The sequence below is a fragment of the Leptopilina boulardi genome, unplaced genomic scaffold (assembly GCF_019393585.1).
Source record: "Leptopilina boulardi isolate dan_hultmark-lab unplaced genomic scaffold, ZJU_Lbou_2.1 LbouV2_325, whole genome shotgun sequence".
Classification (NCBI taxonomy): Eukaryota; Metazoa; Arthropoda; class Insecta; order Hymenoptera; family Figitidae; genus Leptopilina; species Leptopilina boulardi.
This window is the reverse complement of record NW_026137891.1, coordinates 1613139-1631176: the sequence shown is the minus strand read 5'-3', so window position 1 is coordinate 1631176 and position 18038 is coordinate 1613139. Positions and strand designations below refer to the sequence as shown.

The following is an 18038-nucleotide window of genomic DNA, read 5'->3' as shown; positions in this document are numbered from 1 at the left end:
ATTAGAAATTAGAATATCTCGAATAAGTTTAATGTTATTTAAACTTGATACAATTTAAATGTCTAAAGAATATCTAAAATCGATATGAATATTCAGGGGATTAAATATTTTATGAATATTTAAAAAGTTCTTTCAAAGAATCAAAAGATTTTCTTTTATAAATTGAAAAATTATAAATATAGATTATTAAACATTATTATTTTTTCAATGATAAATAATTATTTTTATACAAATAATATATTATTATAATAATAATTATCTCAATTTATTGCTTTAAATTAATAAATTACTTATGTGCCGATAACTGGAGCATTTAATTTAATTATTTTTAAATAGAATTCTTTTTGGAAAATTCAATAACTTTTTTTTTAATTTATTTTTAAATTAGAAATGTTTCGTACAGCACCGATTTACTAATATTCGAAATCATTTCTTTTCAATTGGTAATTAACCAAAAAAAATATAAAAATGTACCAAAAAAAATTTTAATTACACTTTTATATGGCTTCTTGTACAATTTACAAATAAAAAATCTTTTATCTTTATGTAAATTAAAAAATCAAAATGTCAAACTTGAAAATGAATCTTTTTTTTTTAAATTCATTAACTGCATAAAAATGTACCATATCAAATGTCAACTACATTTATGCACGACTTTCTAATTTTTTTTATTGCGCAAATAAATAGCTTGATTCAATTTATATATAAACGACTTTAATAATCTCTGGGAAAAATTCTTTTTTTTTTTTTAAACGCACTGAAAAAATTTTGAAATGTTTTATTTGTGAATAATTAAAATTGTTAGAATAATAAATTTTTAAATTAACTCACCTGTTGAGTCCCATTTAATTGATAATTCTGTGTACTTTGACTAGGCTGAGTATAATGGGGTAAGACAGTATCTCTGGCTGATGTCAGGTACGTCGTCGAAGCCGGAAGTTGATGTTGAGGCTGTTGTTGTTGTTGTTGTTGTTGTTGATGGGGTTGTTGATAAGTTTGCGTATGAGGATAACTCTCTTGATATTGATTACCCGAAAAATGTGTGTGCGTTTGTTGTTGCTTTTGCGATGGCAGAGCAGTTTGAGAATGAGAACTTGGCATATCAACATGCTGTGGATGCTGTTGATATTGTGACAATTTTTGATGAAAGGCTGGTTGAGATTGACTTGTCGATAGTGATGGTGCTGGTGGTATTGGTTCACTATAATGATATGGAGGGCCATTTGGTGTCAATGGTGGACATCCGGGCATCATGGGCGTTAATGGCATTGGTGAACCTGCGTACTAAAAAAAAATAATAATTTACAAATAAAAAATAATTTACAATTGCTTTTTAATAAAAAAAACAAAATTATTTATATAAACTTACGTGAGGAACTTGTGGATGAGAAGGAATTCCAAGACTAAGTGCATGTGGATGAGGTGGATGTTGATGTTGTCCGAGATTAGAAAGATTTTCTGCGCTTGATCGAAGTAAATTTTGAGAGACCGATGGTTGTTGTGTGGTCACGCCTCTCATATGATCGAGATCATGAAGAATTCTGCCACTACTATTAGAAAAAAAAACAAATTTATTACTCAGAAAAAAAAAAGTACGCAATTAATAATTTACCTGTCTTGTTCTATTCTTGCCATAATTCTATCTATTTCAGATCCGGCAGGTGGCCATGAGGTGGGTATCGACTGGCCAGCAGTTGGTCCTCTACTTCGAGCTCGTCTCAAACTCGTTAATTCTAGAGATAATTCCTCATGTTTCACCATTTGTAATTCAGTTTTTTTCTCTAATTCTCTAATTTTCGATTGTAATGCCTCAACTGATTCGGGGCCTTGATAACGTCCTGCTAACTTTTCCCGCAATTGATTTTGTGCCTCCGCATGCTGTCTCTCCAAATCTGCCCTGCGAGCTTCTGCCTCTCGCATTTGCTATTTAAAAAAAAATTGTGAAATTAAAATTCTAATTTTTATTCTAAATATGAAAATATATTTTCAATTTATCAAGAGAAAATTTTAATAAATAGCTATGAAATAAATGTGTAAATTTAAACTCTTGTTCGTTTAAATGTTTTTTATTATAAGAAAAATCTAGTCTGCCTCGTTTTTTTTTTTTGCGGTGTAAATAAAGTATGAAACCTTCTTTAATAACCCGAAGCGAGATTTCTGTGAAACGTGAATCTGAAATCATTTCTCTACTATTAATAATAGAGAAGAAGTCTTTGTGCGATAGATGCCTGAAGGTATATCCAAACTTATATATATATATATATACTTTCCATGTAATCTTGTGGCTGAAACGACCAGAGGCTTTTTTTCACTTAGAATTTTGTGAACCCTTTTAATTAAACACCTATTTTCTCCTTCTCTTTCTAATATTCATCATGTGACATTGAAAGTATAACAGGTTCATATTGACTCAGTTAACATTGATTTCTATATCATCCTCTTAAATTCTCACGGACATAAATTTTTGCGTCACGTCAGACAACAGCTTTTTATAATTAAATTACACAGAAATATGTATCTTTATTTTTTTTTGTCACGTTTTCTTTAAATAATTTTGTTTTCAAAAAAATTTTGATAAAGTATTTATTAAATGAGACTTTTTTTTTTTATTAAAATACAATTAAAATTGATTTACCTTGAAAATAATATTTTAGATAATTCTAATAATATTAACTGTCTTGCTCTTTAATTAATTGCCACTATCCTTGAAAATAGTAGAAAGTTTTTTTTTTTTTTTATTATTAAAATTGTTTTTTTTTTTTTTTTTGGACGTATACATAGTTTATATGAGAATTTAGCATCGCGTATATTCTCGGGGACATTATGGTAATCATTATGCAAATAATCTTGCGTGTCCTCTTTAAACTGTACATCAGCAGCTGGAGCCAATAAATGCTCATACAAAGAGAAGTTTTCACCTTCATCGATGCATGGTGATTCTGCAGACCAAGACCTTGACCTAATGCTTTTTACATTTTTTAGAGGAAATTTTCAACTCTTTTTCATTTTTATTCTTTTCTCTTATAATCTCGCAGTAATAAAATATTTCTATCATTTTTTCCCCCCCTCCCTCAAATTGAGAATATCTCTTCTTTCAATTTCGATTTTATAGATTAATTATAATAATTATTTATAAATTATAAAAAGCTATGTGACGAAAAAAAAGATATAATTTATTTTCAAAATCCTCTGGGGGGAGAGAGCACTGAATTCATAAATTTTTAAAAAAATATTATATTTTATAATTCGTATTATTTTTTAAAATCTATATTGAAGTGTGTAAAATTAATACACTGGCAATTCAGAAATACGAGAGTATATGAAACTTTTATGTCGATATTTTAATTACAATGATGTTTGACTCACTGACAATAACTTTCAATTAAAGGGACTAGTATTACAAGAGTAGAATAATTTTTATTCGTTTTTCCAGTGAAATGAATTTTATTAAAGTAGAATTAATAATTTTTATTGAATAAAATTTTAATTCATTTGAATTTAATAAAATTTTCATTAAATAGAAAATTAAATTTGATAATGTTATTAAATAATAGAATTTTAATTTTTTTTTTTAATTTTATCAAATTTGTATTTTTCTTTTTGTAATTTCTGAAAAATAAAATTTTATCAATTAAAAATTGAGATTAATATAAATTCTTACCCTATGTACATAAAATTAAATTGAATTTCGTATAACTTTACTGGAATGGTTTTATAATATTTATTTTAAAAAAAGAAATGAAAAATATGAATTGAATAGAAATTTTGAAAAATACTCACCTCGAGGATTGATTCGAGAACGGGGTCCTGCATAATAGTGGTCCTGGAGGAGGTGGTGGCTCCGACAGCAAGACCAGTACCCAGCAGTCGAGCCTGAGGTGCCGTGGAAGCGCCACCTCCAACGCCACAGCACTGTAACATCCCTGAGTTCTGAGTATCGTCTCTCGTTATCGCTATCGTCAATTCTATCGATCTAGTTTCATATCTACGAGCTATCTTAATTAATTTGAGGTTCCCACGGGCTTGCCGTGTTGCGAGATAGAGAGAAAGAGAGAGAGAGAGAGTCGAGGCCACCTCTCGATGATCCCCTTTATATAGTCGATTTCTTCTCCCAGAATTATATTAAATAATTTTTTTTAATTTTATACTATTTTCGCGATTTTCCATTGGCTATTAATTAAAAAAAAATTTTTAATACCCAAAAATCAATATTATTAAATTTGATTTTCTTTTTTTAAATCGAACTTAATATTATATTTCTAAATTTCCTAATACAAAAATATGATTATTAATCTTTATTACTATTTATAATAATTAAATCAAATTTAAAATGTCTAAAATTAAATTTAATTAAGATTATTTTTATTTTTACATTTAAATTGTGAAAAAAAATTGATCAAAACTGATATTTTTTTTACATCTCTATAATCATATTTTTGTATATAGAAAAAAAGTGATGAAATTATTATATTGAAATTGGGCACAGTGACGAAGAGGGTGCGATATTCTTTGGCAGTGACGTAATAAATTCACAAGAGCTCTTTACATTATGTGTGTGTATATGTATACTCTCGCATTTTTATATTTGTTCTCATATTTTTTATCACATAAAGACAATATTTTTTTCGATTATTGGGATTAATTTATTAATTAAAAATTTTATAAGACATTTCTTTAATAAATTTTCCACAAAATCGATTGTTTTTCTTCTAATTAATTGAGATAAAATTAACTATTATTGTAAAAATAAAAATAGTAATTGTAAATGAAATTTTTTAATAATAAAATTAAGATCGAAAGAAATAAATATCAATTCAGAGTACATTCACTATATTTAGAATATAAAATATATTGTGTATTGTGAAAGATGTCAGGTTTCGAAAACAAGAAAATCAATTTGATTTGCGGAGAAGGATTCAACATCAATTTGAAGAGACAATAAGAATTCTCGTGCCGATGAAAAAAAAAAGAAAAATGTTGATTTATTAAAAATCGTGAATTTTTATACAAAATAATTTAATTTCAATATTTTTGTTTTCAATTTAATTTAATTTTACTAACTAGAGAGAAATTAAATTTGAAATTAATTAGATATCGAGTTTTAATTATTAAATTATTATTTGAAAAAACAATTTCAACGGAAAATATCTATAAAAGAAGATTAGCTATTAATTATTTTATTAAATAATCGTTTAATTCTTTCAAATTATATAAATTATATTTGGAAAATAAAATTGTTAAAAAATTAATTTTTGAAAAAAAAACAATATTTGAGAAAGAAGACCTCTTTTCTGAATTTTTATTTTATATTTCAATTTTTTAAAAATATGAATCTGTGGTGTTAATTTTTTTTTAAATCGAAAAATCTATTAAATTAACTGAGAGAGTGTTTTATTTAGAATGAAAGAAAAAAAAAGGATTATTTTAAATTTCAAATTATACGTATTTGAAGATTATTTTGAAATTGTTACAGTTACCAATATAGACTATATGGAGGAAGAGGATGAATTCCAATTTCAAGCGATTTCACAAGAATCTATACTTTCAAGAGTAATACAAGCGGATTTAATCTTCCTGTCTTTGTCAATTCATTTCCTTTTGTTTTCCTATATACTTGATGCACAAAAATGTTTCGTTCTGACAATTTTTACCTTTAAAAAAAAAAAAAAAAACTCCAAAAATATTCCATTTTATTTTTAAAACAATTAAATATTTTACAGAAGTAATAATATTCTATAAACTCGGTTATAAAGTTTATTTTTCAAAATTAATAAATTTCATAATTTAATTACAACTTCGCTGAAATTTATTTCCGTTTGAATAATTAAAAGTAAACTATAAATTTTATATCTAATCAATCAAATTAATTTTATTTTTTTATTCTTATTTAAAAACGAAACGAAATAAAAATTTTTCTATTGTTATAGTAATCATATTTATAAATTACCAAGAAACAAATCAATGATTTTTATCAAAAAAGAATAGAACTCCTTTTTTTATAAATTATTGTTACAATTTTAAATCATTGAAAAATTTATATATAATAAAGATTTTAAAAAGAATATAAATATTACTAAGAAAGAAATGCTAATCCATCATAATTTTAAATAGATTTACTTGAAATTGGACACTTAACATGTTTGAACCCAAGGGAAGTTGAGGCACCATCATGCAAATCTTGCTCTAGTTCTAATCTTGAGAAATATCAAACATTGATCCCACTTTTCAGACTTGTATTTTAACACGAAGTTCAGGTTATTTAACTCAATAAAAAGAATTTTCAAGTCTGATAAAAAAAAAAAAAGTTTGAAATTTTTTTTTAAAAATTATTCTATATTTTTTTTTTGATTAATGAAACAATTTTATTTCTTTTTAATTCAATAAAAAAAGAGGTCTTCAATCTAATTTTTTTTCTATTAATTTCCTATAAAATTCATAATTAAATGATTTTTTAATAATAATTATTAGAAAAACATTCTCGATTCTCTATGACTTTTAATAAATGTTTTTTGATTTCCCGTAGAATAATTCTAACGTTGACAAGGGCACGAGAATTCATTTTCTACTCATTGAACTAGATGATTTTTGATAATGTCCCTAAGATTATTTCTGATAAAATACTCTTGGGTGAATCTCGATAATCGAAGGGGATATTTTTAGATGTGAAGCTTTAAAATATTATATATATATGTATATATATTAAGATCGTAACATATTTTCACTGTCGAATTTGGGGCATATTACAAACTAAACGGTAAAATTTAGTCTTTTTTTTTATTCATTGGCGTTATTGAAAAAAAACTGAGCTTTTACTTCATAGTGCAAATCTAAAAATTTTCAGAAAAAAAAAAAATTTGTAAAGTTCGAACAAAAATTTGTTTAATAATTTAAAAATATTAATTTTTTTAAATAAATTAAATTTTTGTAAATTTTCTTTGAGTGATAACAAGAGGATAATAGGTTGAACGTAATATCCGTTTATACATTTCCGTTCTGTAAATGTTATAAAAGCTATTTCCAATTCAGCATTTTTCGTTCCACTTTAACAAATCACGTATGTCATTTCAAGAGATTTGTTTTTCTTTACAGTAAATTTAATTTTAAAAAAATTATCTTTTGTATCCATAGTAATTTAATCAGTTTAAAAAAAAGTATTATTACAAAAATTAGTCTACTATTAATTTATTCTAAAATATTTAACATTTTTTTCGTTATATTTTTACAATTTTCTTTTTATATTTGAATTTTTTTCTGATTGCGTTTATAAAAATTTAATTATAAAACTTGAAATGTAATTAAATTTTTAAAGAATAGAATTTCAAGTAATATTCGAAGCAAAGATGAACCATATTTGATTTTTTTTTTTGTTTAAATGAATAAAGAATTTAATTTTTTAAACTGTTTTGAAATTTTCAAGAGATGTAATTAAATTCTTAAAATTATTGAATTTTTTTATAAATGTTTGTGAATATTCTATATCCTAATTTTTAATTAAGAGTAATAATTTTTAGGAAATAAAAATTAACGAATTAAGGAATTTTTGTCTTTGCTTTGGAATTTAAAAGCTCAAGGTATGAAATCTAATTTTTATGCAAATCAAGTATTAATAAATCTAATTAATATAATATAATCAGTAATAATTTTCAATTTTAAGACGAATTAACGAATTTAGAAATATTTGTCTTTGGGCTCGAATTTAAAAGCTCAGTGTATAAAATATAATCTTTTTATAAATCAAGAATTCAATTATAAATCAAGGACTATCAAAGGTGAAAAGTTGTATTTATTAGAAAATGAATCTAAAAAAAAAAAACGATTTAGAATTTTTATAAAAATGACGATATTTGAAGTTGGTCGCCAATTTATTTCGAAAGGGTAATACTCTGGAAAAGTCGATAGGGTTTGTTCAATGGGTTAAAACCATCCGAAAATCGGTGCGTTTTCACATATATATATTACATATATATATATATAGAGAGAGAGAAAGAAGAACAGGAAAAAGAAGAAGATTTCCTAATAATAATTCTAATTACGCTTTTTTAAAATGCAAATTGTTCATCTCTTATTGAAAAGAAAAATATATCCGCGCCCTATAAGGGGTAAAAAGGGCCGAAAATGGAAAATTTAATGAAAAAAGGGAAACTAAATTTTACTTGTACAGCACTGCTTATTGATCCTCACCACCAAAGGTACGTGAGTATACATATACACCCCAACGTAGCACCACTTTACGCGAGTCGTGTAGCATTGTAACCACCACCACTGCACAATCAACACTCGTGTCATCCGCCACTGTCATCGTCACTGGTACCGATTTATTGTGAGTCTATATGCCCATTTTTCACCACTGCATCGAGCAACCATACTTTTTTATATTTTTTTTTTTTAACACGCACGGAAAATTAAAAAATTTTTTTTTTACACGAAAAATAGAATTAATGAAGAAGTAATATAAGAAAAGTGCGAGTTGGTCGATGGTGGTTGCACTTTTTTTCGAAAAAAAAAAAAAACTCTTTTTTCTCAAACTTACGATGACCGAATCGAAGGGATTGTGGCAGGCCAGGATTGCTGGTACTACTGGTACGTCCTGGTTTTTTTTTTAAAAAAAATTTTTCTTTTAAATCCTTTTTTCACTGGGCTGTCATCCCGAACGCCCCCGAGATCTGCTCGGACGTGGAGGACAGTCGAGGCTGCTGCTGCTGCTTCTGCTTCTCGAGCGCGTCAGGGGAGGGGTTGCAAGGGGTTGGTGGCGCTTGGTTCTGGTCGACCCATCAAGAGAAAATGGTGGGGATAAAAACTACCCCTGCATATGAAGGGTGGAATGGATAGGCGCGCAGAAGCCTAGAAGTGGGGCTACTACCTTCGTGTTGGATGCCAGATATGGGTCACTCTTGGATCGATGACGCTTGGTTCGCTTCTCGCGGGGGTGTAGCTCTTTCTCTCTCTCTCTCTCTCTCTCTCTCTCTCACTCTCTCTCATACACATACACAAAAGACCAATCAATAAGCGAGGAGGCAATCTCCGATATCTCGCACCCAAGTCCCCGCCGTTGATTCTGGACTTTCTTCTTCTTCTTCTTCTTTGTATATACTTTCTTTTTTCTGGGGGTGTCTCCCAATCATCATCATCATCATCATCATCATCATAATATATAAGTTGAAAGTCTAGTCAGAGTGTTAGACACTTTTTAACTGTAGGGGAAAAGTATGCTTCAAGGGATGAGAAGAGAAGAGTGCTTTTGCTAGAACTAGAAAGGAATGCGGCTGAAATACCCGCAGGGCGCACCATCATCTAGGTGAGAGTATAAGATGCAAGCGGAGCAATTTTTTTTTTTTTTTCCCTTCTTCTTTCACAGTCCTTGAAATTAAGGAAAGTCCTATATACACAAATTGTACATTAATTATATGGTTGATAAAACACCCTTTTTTTTTGTCAAAATTTACCCCCTCTCTCTCTCTCCTTTCTCTTTATGTAAATATTTTTTGTATTTTAAATTTATTTGTAAATAAGTAAAGTATCATTTTAGAAGAAAAAAAATTGAATATTTATTGTTACCTTCTTTTAATCCAGTAATTCCTTATAATATCCATCATTGTATTGTCCTATATCCGCAGTTGTTTTTTTTTTGAAAATCATCCCTTATTCCAGCTGAAATATTTATAATATATTTCAATTTTTTTTTTAATTTTCAAAATTAGTACATTGTATAAATATTTCATTATTTTTAAATAAAGTTTATTTTTTAACTAGCCAATATTGATCATCAGTAATAAAATTTAAAAAATTTCAATCCAAATTTTCCAATTTATAAAAATTTATAAAAAAAAATTACGATGCAGTAATTTATTATTATTATTATTATTAATATTAATATAGTAGTGTACCTTATTCTTTATCATTTTTAACAAAATTAATTTACAATAATTACAATTTATAATAAAACAATTTTTGTTTTTAAAACTTGTGGAAAAGAAAAATTGTAAAACTTTGTAAAAAGTACACAATAGAGAAATTAAATCTATCTATCTATTATAAAACCATGAAAAATTTACATTAATTATATACATATTATTTTAATTTATTATTTATTAAAGATAAAGAAAAATTTTAATTTATAATAATTTTTAAATAATAATAATAATAATTGATAATTTTAATTTATAATTGTTGAAAAATTTATAAATTTAAATCGTACATGAATAATTGGAAAGTTTATTTATATATATTTAAATTAAAGAAATAATCATTTCTAAAAGTACACAATGTAGAAAAATCTTTAAATTTTTCGAAAATTCAATTATTAACAAAAATACTTTTATTAAAAAAATTATCTAAAATAAAAAAAAAATTAAAGAAATAATCATGCTATTGACAAAAAGTAATTAACATGTTAACCATTTTTTTTTTAGATATAAAAGTAAAATTAAAAATTAGAAAAATTTTAATATTTCATAAATATATAGAAAAAAGCGTATATACACGCAGAAAAAGAAAATTAAACTTAAGTCAATTAATCACGGGTTTTAAAGGGATTTAAGTTGATAAAGAAGCAGAGCTACCAGAGAAGTAAAAATTCAATTTCCTTCATAGTAAATTAATTCCATTGTCTATAATTTTTCTACCTTAAAGAATTCTAGAATATTATAATTTTTTGCTACTTTTTTTTTTTGCAAACTTTTAATTTTTGTTTTTGAATAATTTACTATTTATTACGATTTATTATTATTCTTATTTATTAGATTAGATTAGATTTTTCTCCATTGCGTATTTTTATTATTATCAATAAAAAAAAATCCTAATGCAAAAAATGATTAATTTATTTTTAATATTGTAAATAATTTATATGAATATTTTCTAGATATTCAAAATTAGTTTTTGACCAAATGAATTTTTTTTTTTTAAAGCAAAAATCTAAATGTTTTATTAAATTTTAATTGAATATCTGAAATAATCTAATAAATAAATATATAATCATTTGCATATGATATTTTGGGGGCGTTTAAAATATATGTACATAAAAACGGTGTCTCCTCTGACATTTAGAAAACGAGTGGGCATATAGTGAAATTATTATTCTCAAAAGCTAGTGTACTAGGTGAAATAGGATATTGTATTTGAATTTTCAAAGGTAACATTTCACTCGTTGGATTTCGTATATATGGGTATGTACTTACCAAAGCTCTCTCTATATATCTATACATATATATTGAGTGCAAAAATATAACATAGCGCAGTCGCTGTAATGTTCTGGAGGACGATATGACGTCATGCATTTTAGCCGTAGGTCGTACGCTTATCAATGAACGTACAACGCTTCTGGCGCGAATCTATTCTCCAACCCGAGAGCACCCTTCTGCGCGCCCACTCTCTTTCTCTCTCTCTCTCTCTCTGATATATAGCAGGCCGGTATTACTTGAGTTAGATCGCAGAGTACACCCCTTCGTGTTCAGAATAGGCTCCTGAGATTGTTTCTCATCTATACAATCGATTAGATGTACTTTTCATTCGGTCAAGACGACAATGAGCCGATTAACATTTTCCATTATTCTCCTTTTTATGCTCATTCAATACAGATTTGCTCTTTATTACTGTTACTCCTCAATTTTTCCATTTATGAATAAAAAAAAATCCAAGCACAAATTCGAGTGGGGATTTTTTTTTCCAAAATTCATATCGTGGACTGCAAAAATAAAATAAAATTAATATAAAGTAAATAAGAATAAGTAAATAAGTATAATAAGAAATAAGTAAATAAGAACATTATTGAAAATTTTATAGAAATAAAAAAAAAGAATTTCGAATAATTCTCATAAACAATATAATTTAATTATTTTACAAAATTCAATTTTAATAAAATTTCAATTCTTTTTTTTAAATTTAATTATTTAATAATAATTGAAGATAATTTAATAATTATGAATTTGTTTTACGTCGTAAATTCTTTTACCATAAAAATAGAGAATAAATATTTTAAATATATAATCTTTAATAAAAGCTTCATGAAAATGACAGAAATGCAAAAAAGATGATTTCAAGGATAAATTATATAAACCATTTGAATTATATATCTTAAAACCTTTCAATATTGATAACAATGAATATTATTTTCAAGTTTCTCAAATTAAAGGTACGTAAACATGTCAGAAACACTCGAATATTATTTCAAGCTAGTGATGAATTTGAATTGTATCTTAAAATCTTTCAATATTGATAACAATAAATAAGTTTTTCAAATTAAAGGTACGTAATCATTTCAGAAACACTTGAAAATTATTTCAAGCTACCTTTAATTGTACCTTAAAATAGTTTTTTTTAGATAACTGCGTCATTTTCTTGTTCCCAATTCTTAAAAATTATTCGATTATTATTAAATAATTATTAAATTTAATTTAAATACCATTAAATAAAAAAAAAATTTATTTTACTTTCACCTGCTTAAAAATAGTTTCCCTTTTGGCTGACCATAAACGATATTTCTACTTAAATCGAAATATAAAAAAGTCTTTTCAATAATTAATTGTTTTTTCTTTCATCATTAAATGATGAAAAAAATTAATTTTATAGAAGACATTATTTTAAGATGAAATAAACAATAAATCTTTATAATATGTATAGGCAAGGACAAACATATAACTAGAGATAATACATCGCTTGGGGGTTTTCAGAAATTTTAAGGACACGTAAGCAATTTACATTTTGCGTGACATTTTCGTTAATGTAGCAAACATGAGAGATGTTAGATATTAAATCTATACACAAATTATTTATTTAATTATTCAAATTTTTTTTTTTCAATTTTTTTCGCCAAAACAAAATCAGTTTCATGGAATAAAAAATATTTTTTTTCTCTTTTGAATTTCAATAGAAATAAATTGAAATTTTCGAAATATTTTTATCTTCTTTTTTTTTTCTTCAAAACATATTTTAAATTCAAAAAAAAATTTATCTAATCTACGTAAATGTATATATAAGCTTTGTTAAAATTAAACAAAAACAAATAAAAAAATCGAGACAAGATTGCTTAACACTGTTTAAATAAAATTCCAAGCAAATCATAATTATACTCTCAGAGATGAAGGTCTGAGGAAGCTTCACAAACTTTCCCGTATACTTTTTTCCATTTCCTGATCTCTAACGAATTTATACTCTCAGTTTCTTTATTATGTAAAAGTGCAACATACGAGAATGAAGAAAAAAAACAATAAATAATTATTTTTTATAATTTTTACTGCATCATTTTTTTGATAACAAAACATTTTAAAATTTATTTATTTATTTTCTTTTTTAAAGAAAAAAAGAGTGAAAAAAATTTATACATTATTTTATTTGCATCAATCGAATTATTTTAAAAATTAATATGACTTGCAAATTATGTTTGCAATAACAGGAAAAGTCAATGTTACAATTTTCTCCGGTTTGTTTATCAATATGTAATTTAATTATTCCATGTGTCAATTAATTAAATAACGGCAAAAGAAGAAATTCTTCCTTACTAAAGGTTAGTAATTTTAATTCAATAAAATTGTGAAGCTACTTTTATTTTCAATGTTAAAATAAATTTAAAACGTTTGCAATAAATAATAGAAATTACAAATTACTTTTATGAAGAAAACAGATTTTTCAAATATTTCTTTTTAATACATATAATATAAATTCAAGTAAAAATGAATAAGTAAACAAAATTTTATTACGTCTCAGTAATGTCAATTCTTGTAATGTCGTCATATTGGTTTTGACATTTTTATTTTTCACATACATTAAATGCATTTTTTTTTTCAACAAAAAGATGTTCATTTAAAATTATAATTTTGCCTCTTTTTTTTAACCTTGTAAAGTTTTATTTTTTTAAGCCGAAAACTTATTATATAGTAAAATAGTTGTATTTTACAAAAAGTTTGTTAAAGAATTCAAATTGAAGATTCTTTTTTATGAACATAAAAAGTTGCAGTGTAAAAATTTTCTTTTTTTTTTTTTTGTTCTAGTTATAAAATTCTAACTTTATCAAAAAGTCTTCACTATTCTACGACTTTTATGGGTTTATAGTTTTATAGTTTTTCTTCATCTTTTTCTCATAAAAATCTCAACTGGACTCGTAAGAAACGTTTTTCGTTAAATGTGAAAATTCAATAAAATTTCATGTCATATATTCTAGTTATAGCAAATATGAACTTTAAACCTTTTGTTGATTTCAACATTAGCATATGACCGCAATTATTATTATTATTTAAATGAAAATTCATATAAGTCGATGACATAACAATGAAAATTTTCATCTTGTCAAATATATATATATATATATTTAAATGATAAATTGACAGACAATGACGTAAATGTAAATATTTATGAAAGTAATTTTTTTAAAAATAGAAATATAAAAAATATTCATTACTTTTATGTGAGAAAATGTTATAAATATTCAAATATACAAATTTTTTTCCAGATTTTCATTTTTAAATAAAATAATGAATTCTGTTCAGTTAATTTTCATTTTTGAAAGATGCAAATGATAAATATTTTGTTAGTTAAATTAAATTACAGAAATTAATTTTTTTATTAGTTTTTAATGAAATGAGACATTAATAATATATAATAATGTGTTAAAAAAATAATAGTAATTATTTTTTATTAATTATATGTTTTTTAATTACTCATTAACTTGTTGAATTATCGAAAAATATTTTGTTATCAAAATTCATATATAATATTTATGACGAGTAAATGAAAATTGACTTCATTAAATATGGGATTTGCAAATTAAAAAGGCATTTAAATGTTAGTGCATTCTTTGTTCCACAAATACATTTCTATATGTGTGTATATATATAGATATAAGACTCAACATTCACTTTAAGAACCTTTTGCTTTTTCTTGAAAGAAACCGCAGGTCAGTCTTTCGTAACTGCTTCACCGGTGATATCGTGATATTTTACATATAGAGAAATAGTTATGTGTTAAAAAAATTTCAAAGTGTCATTATAGTTTTTGTTAATTATTTGTAATTCGTCAACTAATTTTATTCAAAAATGAATATATTTATTTTATCCAAATTATTTCAATAAAAATGAATGAAAAAATATTTCTATATATATTTAATCACGTTGATAAAACTTTTGAAACAAACGGCATATTCTAAATAACAAACCAACACAAAAACAAGACTGCACAACTTTTCTCAATATAAATATGTAAAATAATTATTATAAATAAATAAATAAAAATAATTAATAAAAATAAATAAATAATAAATAAAATATAATACAAAATAAGTTTAAAAAATGTGATTTTAAAATGACTAAATGTTAAATTTTACATTTTATTTATAACTCAGTGAGTTTTTGTAGATAATTAATTTATTGTCAATTGATGAAAATAAATTTTTTCTTAAAAAATTGACTAAGAAGCAATTTTAAAAAATTTTAAATTATGGGAAATAAATTGATGAACAATAGTTTATTCTTGTGTCATGTTGATTAGTTTGTGCAGACTGTTAATGAACAGATAAACCTAATCAATTAACCCAAGGGAAGTCTTTGACTGCACGAGTCATACCATTATAAACTCACTGATTGGAAACCACTGATCTCATCGATTACTAAAAATTCTCTCTCATTAATTGTTCCATAAACTTTTAAACAGCAAATTTTTTATATTATTTATTTAATGTAAATATTTTTTATTATTTTATTAATTTATTATTATATCTTTTTATTATTTTATTTATTTATTATTATATCTATTTATTATTTTATTTATTTATTATTTTATTTACCTTATATTTATTTTTATTTATAAAATATTTTTTTAGAGGAATTATTTTTCATTTGTCTTTTTCAGTGAATAGTATAAAGAAACATGGACCAAAGATCTTGTAAAATGAAATTGGGGCACAGTATAGAAGAGTCGAGAGCTAAATATCCTGAATTAACAAATGAAATTTTAGATGAATTAAGAGAATGGGGAGAGCAACGAGGCCTTTCAAACATTCCCGATGAACAACTTGCATTATTTGCACATAGTTGCTATTATGATAAAGAAGCCAGTATGCGATGCATGAAAGTTTATTACAGACTGAGAGCAACAACACCTGAATTTTTTAACGACAGAGATCCGAGAATGGATTATCTTCAACGTTCCCTAAAGTCATTGTACGTTAATTTATTATTTACAAAAAAAATTCAATTTTTAAAAAATTTGATTTCTTTTTTTTTTAATTAAATTTTTAACCACGAAATTTGTAAACCTGCCAATAACACTTTTGTAGTTAATACAGAAAAGATATTTTATCGGGTCAGAGTTCAGTATCTACTCTCAAGTTCTATGAACTATAATTGGATATTTTTTTGAATTTTATTTTAATTTTTTCTGAAGTAAAAGTTAGCTAAAAAAAAATTCAATTGGCAAATAAATAATAGAATTGAAATGGAAATTGTAAAAATTTTGTTTCTATACTTACAGACAATTTGTTGCTTTACCATTGCCCGATAGAGAGGGAAGAAAAATAATTTTCCACAGATTGTCAAATACAACACCAGCTGCATATATGTTCAATGATGGTATTAAATTGCTTGGCATGACTTTGGACGCAAGTCTTTATTCTGAGGGATGTACTCCTGGTTATGTATTTCTCTTTGATATGCGTGGCGTTAAATTAGCCCATTTGGCTCGATTGTCAATCAACAGTATTCGCAAATTTTTTGAATATCTCCAAGAAGGAATGCCCGTTCGACTTCAGGGGATTCATGTTTTGAATACCGTTTGGTTCATGGATAAAATTCTTTCCCTCGTCAGGCCCTTCATGAAGCGTGAGCTCTTCGAAATGGTATGTACACTGAAAATTTTTCCAAAAATTAATAATCTATTAAATAAATTTTTTTCAAGTAATATAAGTTAAAAAAAAATAATCTTTCTCATCAATAACATATTTGAGATATTAGAAATTATTTTTAAGTCATAAATTTTACTATTGTTCTATATCAATAATATATTTTTGCTTGTGGGAATAAACAACATTTTCATAAAAGCAAATAACTCATGCGTGCATCTGGTATCGCTTTTCAGCTTCATCTTTATTCCGGAGAAGTCTCGGATATCTATGAATATATTCCTCCAGAATGTCTACCAAAAGACTTTGGAGGAGAACTCGACTGTCTGGAGATTCTTCATGGTATAATATATATATATCGAATAATTTTGATTCGTTTTATTTTTAAATAAAAATATATTACTGCAAAATTAGAGTTTGAAAAAAAAATTAAATATTCTATCGCTTGATAAAGAACAAAAAAAAATGATAAGACAAAAAAAAATAATTTTCTACTTGAGAATTTTTATACATTTTTTGCTATTAAATTTTTAGTATTATATTATTATTTATTAAATATTATAAATTAAAAATAGCTTTTAAAATGTAATTTCTGTGAATATTGTGGGAATATAATTATTAGACACAATGAAAGTTAGTGTCAAGCTATTTTTGCTTATCATAGTTTTAAAGTTCAAAGTCAAACCTTCCTCGGGATTTTCAATATATAGATATAAACTTTTGTTCTCTCTGACCTACAGACGCTCACTGTACAAAGCTTGATCAGTTGCGTGATTACTTTCGGGATGAAGAGAATCTTTATCGAGGATGGCGTGATATTCCAAGAAATGAGCTTTCTTCATCCACTTTATCTAATTGCCAAGGAGCGGAAGGTGATACTATCACAATTGAAGAAACTGAAAGTGGAAAAATCGACTGCACTTGATATGTCCTCGACCTTCTATGATGGATCTCTCTCTCTCTCTCCATTAAAATCTTTATATCCATGAATTTGCTCAAGAGGAATGAGAATCTAAAACATAAATTTTATTTATTTATTTATAATTTAAAAACTATTTTTCAAATATCTTCCAAATAAAATAATAGAAAATAATAATATAGTAGAGAATTTAGAATAAAAAATAATAGAAAATAAATAGTAGAAATAGAAAAGAATCGTTGCCAATTATAATTATGTATAGATATTAATAGATAATAATAAAAATTACATTTTAAA

General features: G+C 25.0%; 2 protein-coding genes across 13 annotated transcripts in view; one reads left to right on the top strand and one right to left on the bottom strand.

The window, feature by feature from the left end:
- The window catches only part of LOC127284755 (RIMS-binding protein 2), a 25877-nt gene extending 14208 nt beyond the window's left edge, over positions 1-11669 (bottom strand). For 2 of the 8 annotated variants that reach the window (XM_051310398.1, XM_051310400.1), the window contains exons 1-6: positions 11175-11668; positions 9556-9648; positions 3781-3985; positions 1613-1923; positions 1370-1550; positions 832-1284 (exon numbers count right to left, since the gene is read on the bottom strand). In XM_051310398.1, the coding sequence (XP_051166355.1) occupies positions 832-1284; positions 1370-1550; positions 1613-1923; positions 3781-3985; positions 9556-9593 (1188 nt within the window). In that variant the 5' untranslated portion in view covers positions 9594-9648; positions 11175-11668. Of the gene's footprint in view, positions 1-831; positions 1285-1369; positions 1551-1612; positions 1924-3780; positions 3986-8181; positions 8287-8530; positions 8964-9555; positions 9649-11174 lie in introns of those variants that run through there. The other 6 variants (XM_051310405.1, XM_051310401.1, XM_051310404.1 and 3 more) reach the window with 6 other exon arrangements.
- LOC127284774 (alpha-tocopherol transfer protein-like) lies at positions 8217-18038 on the top strand. 5 transcript variants are annotated; one of them, XM_051310436.1, is made up of 5 exons: positions 8217-8320; positions 15835-16145; positions 16456-16819; positions 17059-17164; positions 17563-18038. In XM_051310436.1, the coding sequence occupies exons 2-5, from the start codon at positions 15853-15855 to the stop codon at positions 17745-17747; spliced, it is 948 nt and encodes a 315-aa protein (XP_051166393.1). In that variant the 5' UTR covers positions 8217-8320; positions 15835-15852; the 3' UTR covers positions 17748-18038. The 5 variants fall into 5 exon arrangements, with proteins under 5 accessions (XP_051166393.1, XP_051166391.1, XP_051166390.1 ...); XM_051310434.1 differs by lacking the exon at positions 8217-8320 and adding an exon at positions 9008-9295; XM_051310433.1 differs by lacking the exon at positions 8217-8320 and adding an exon at positions 13071-13498.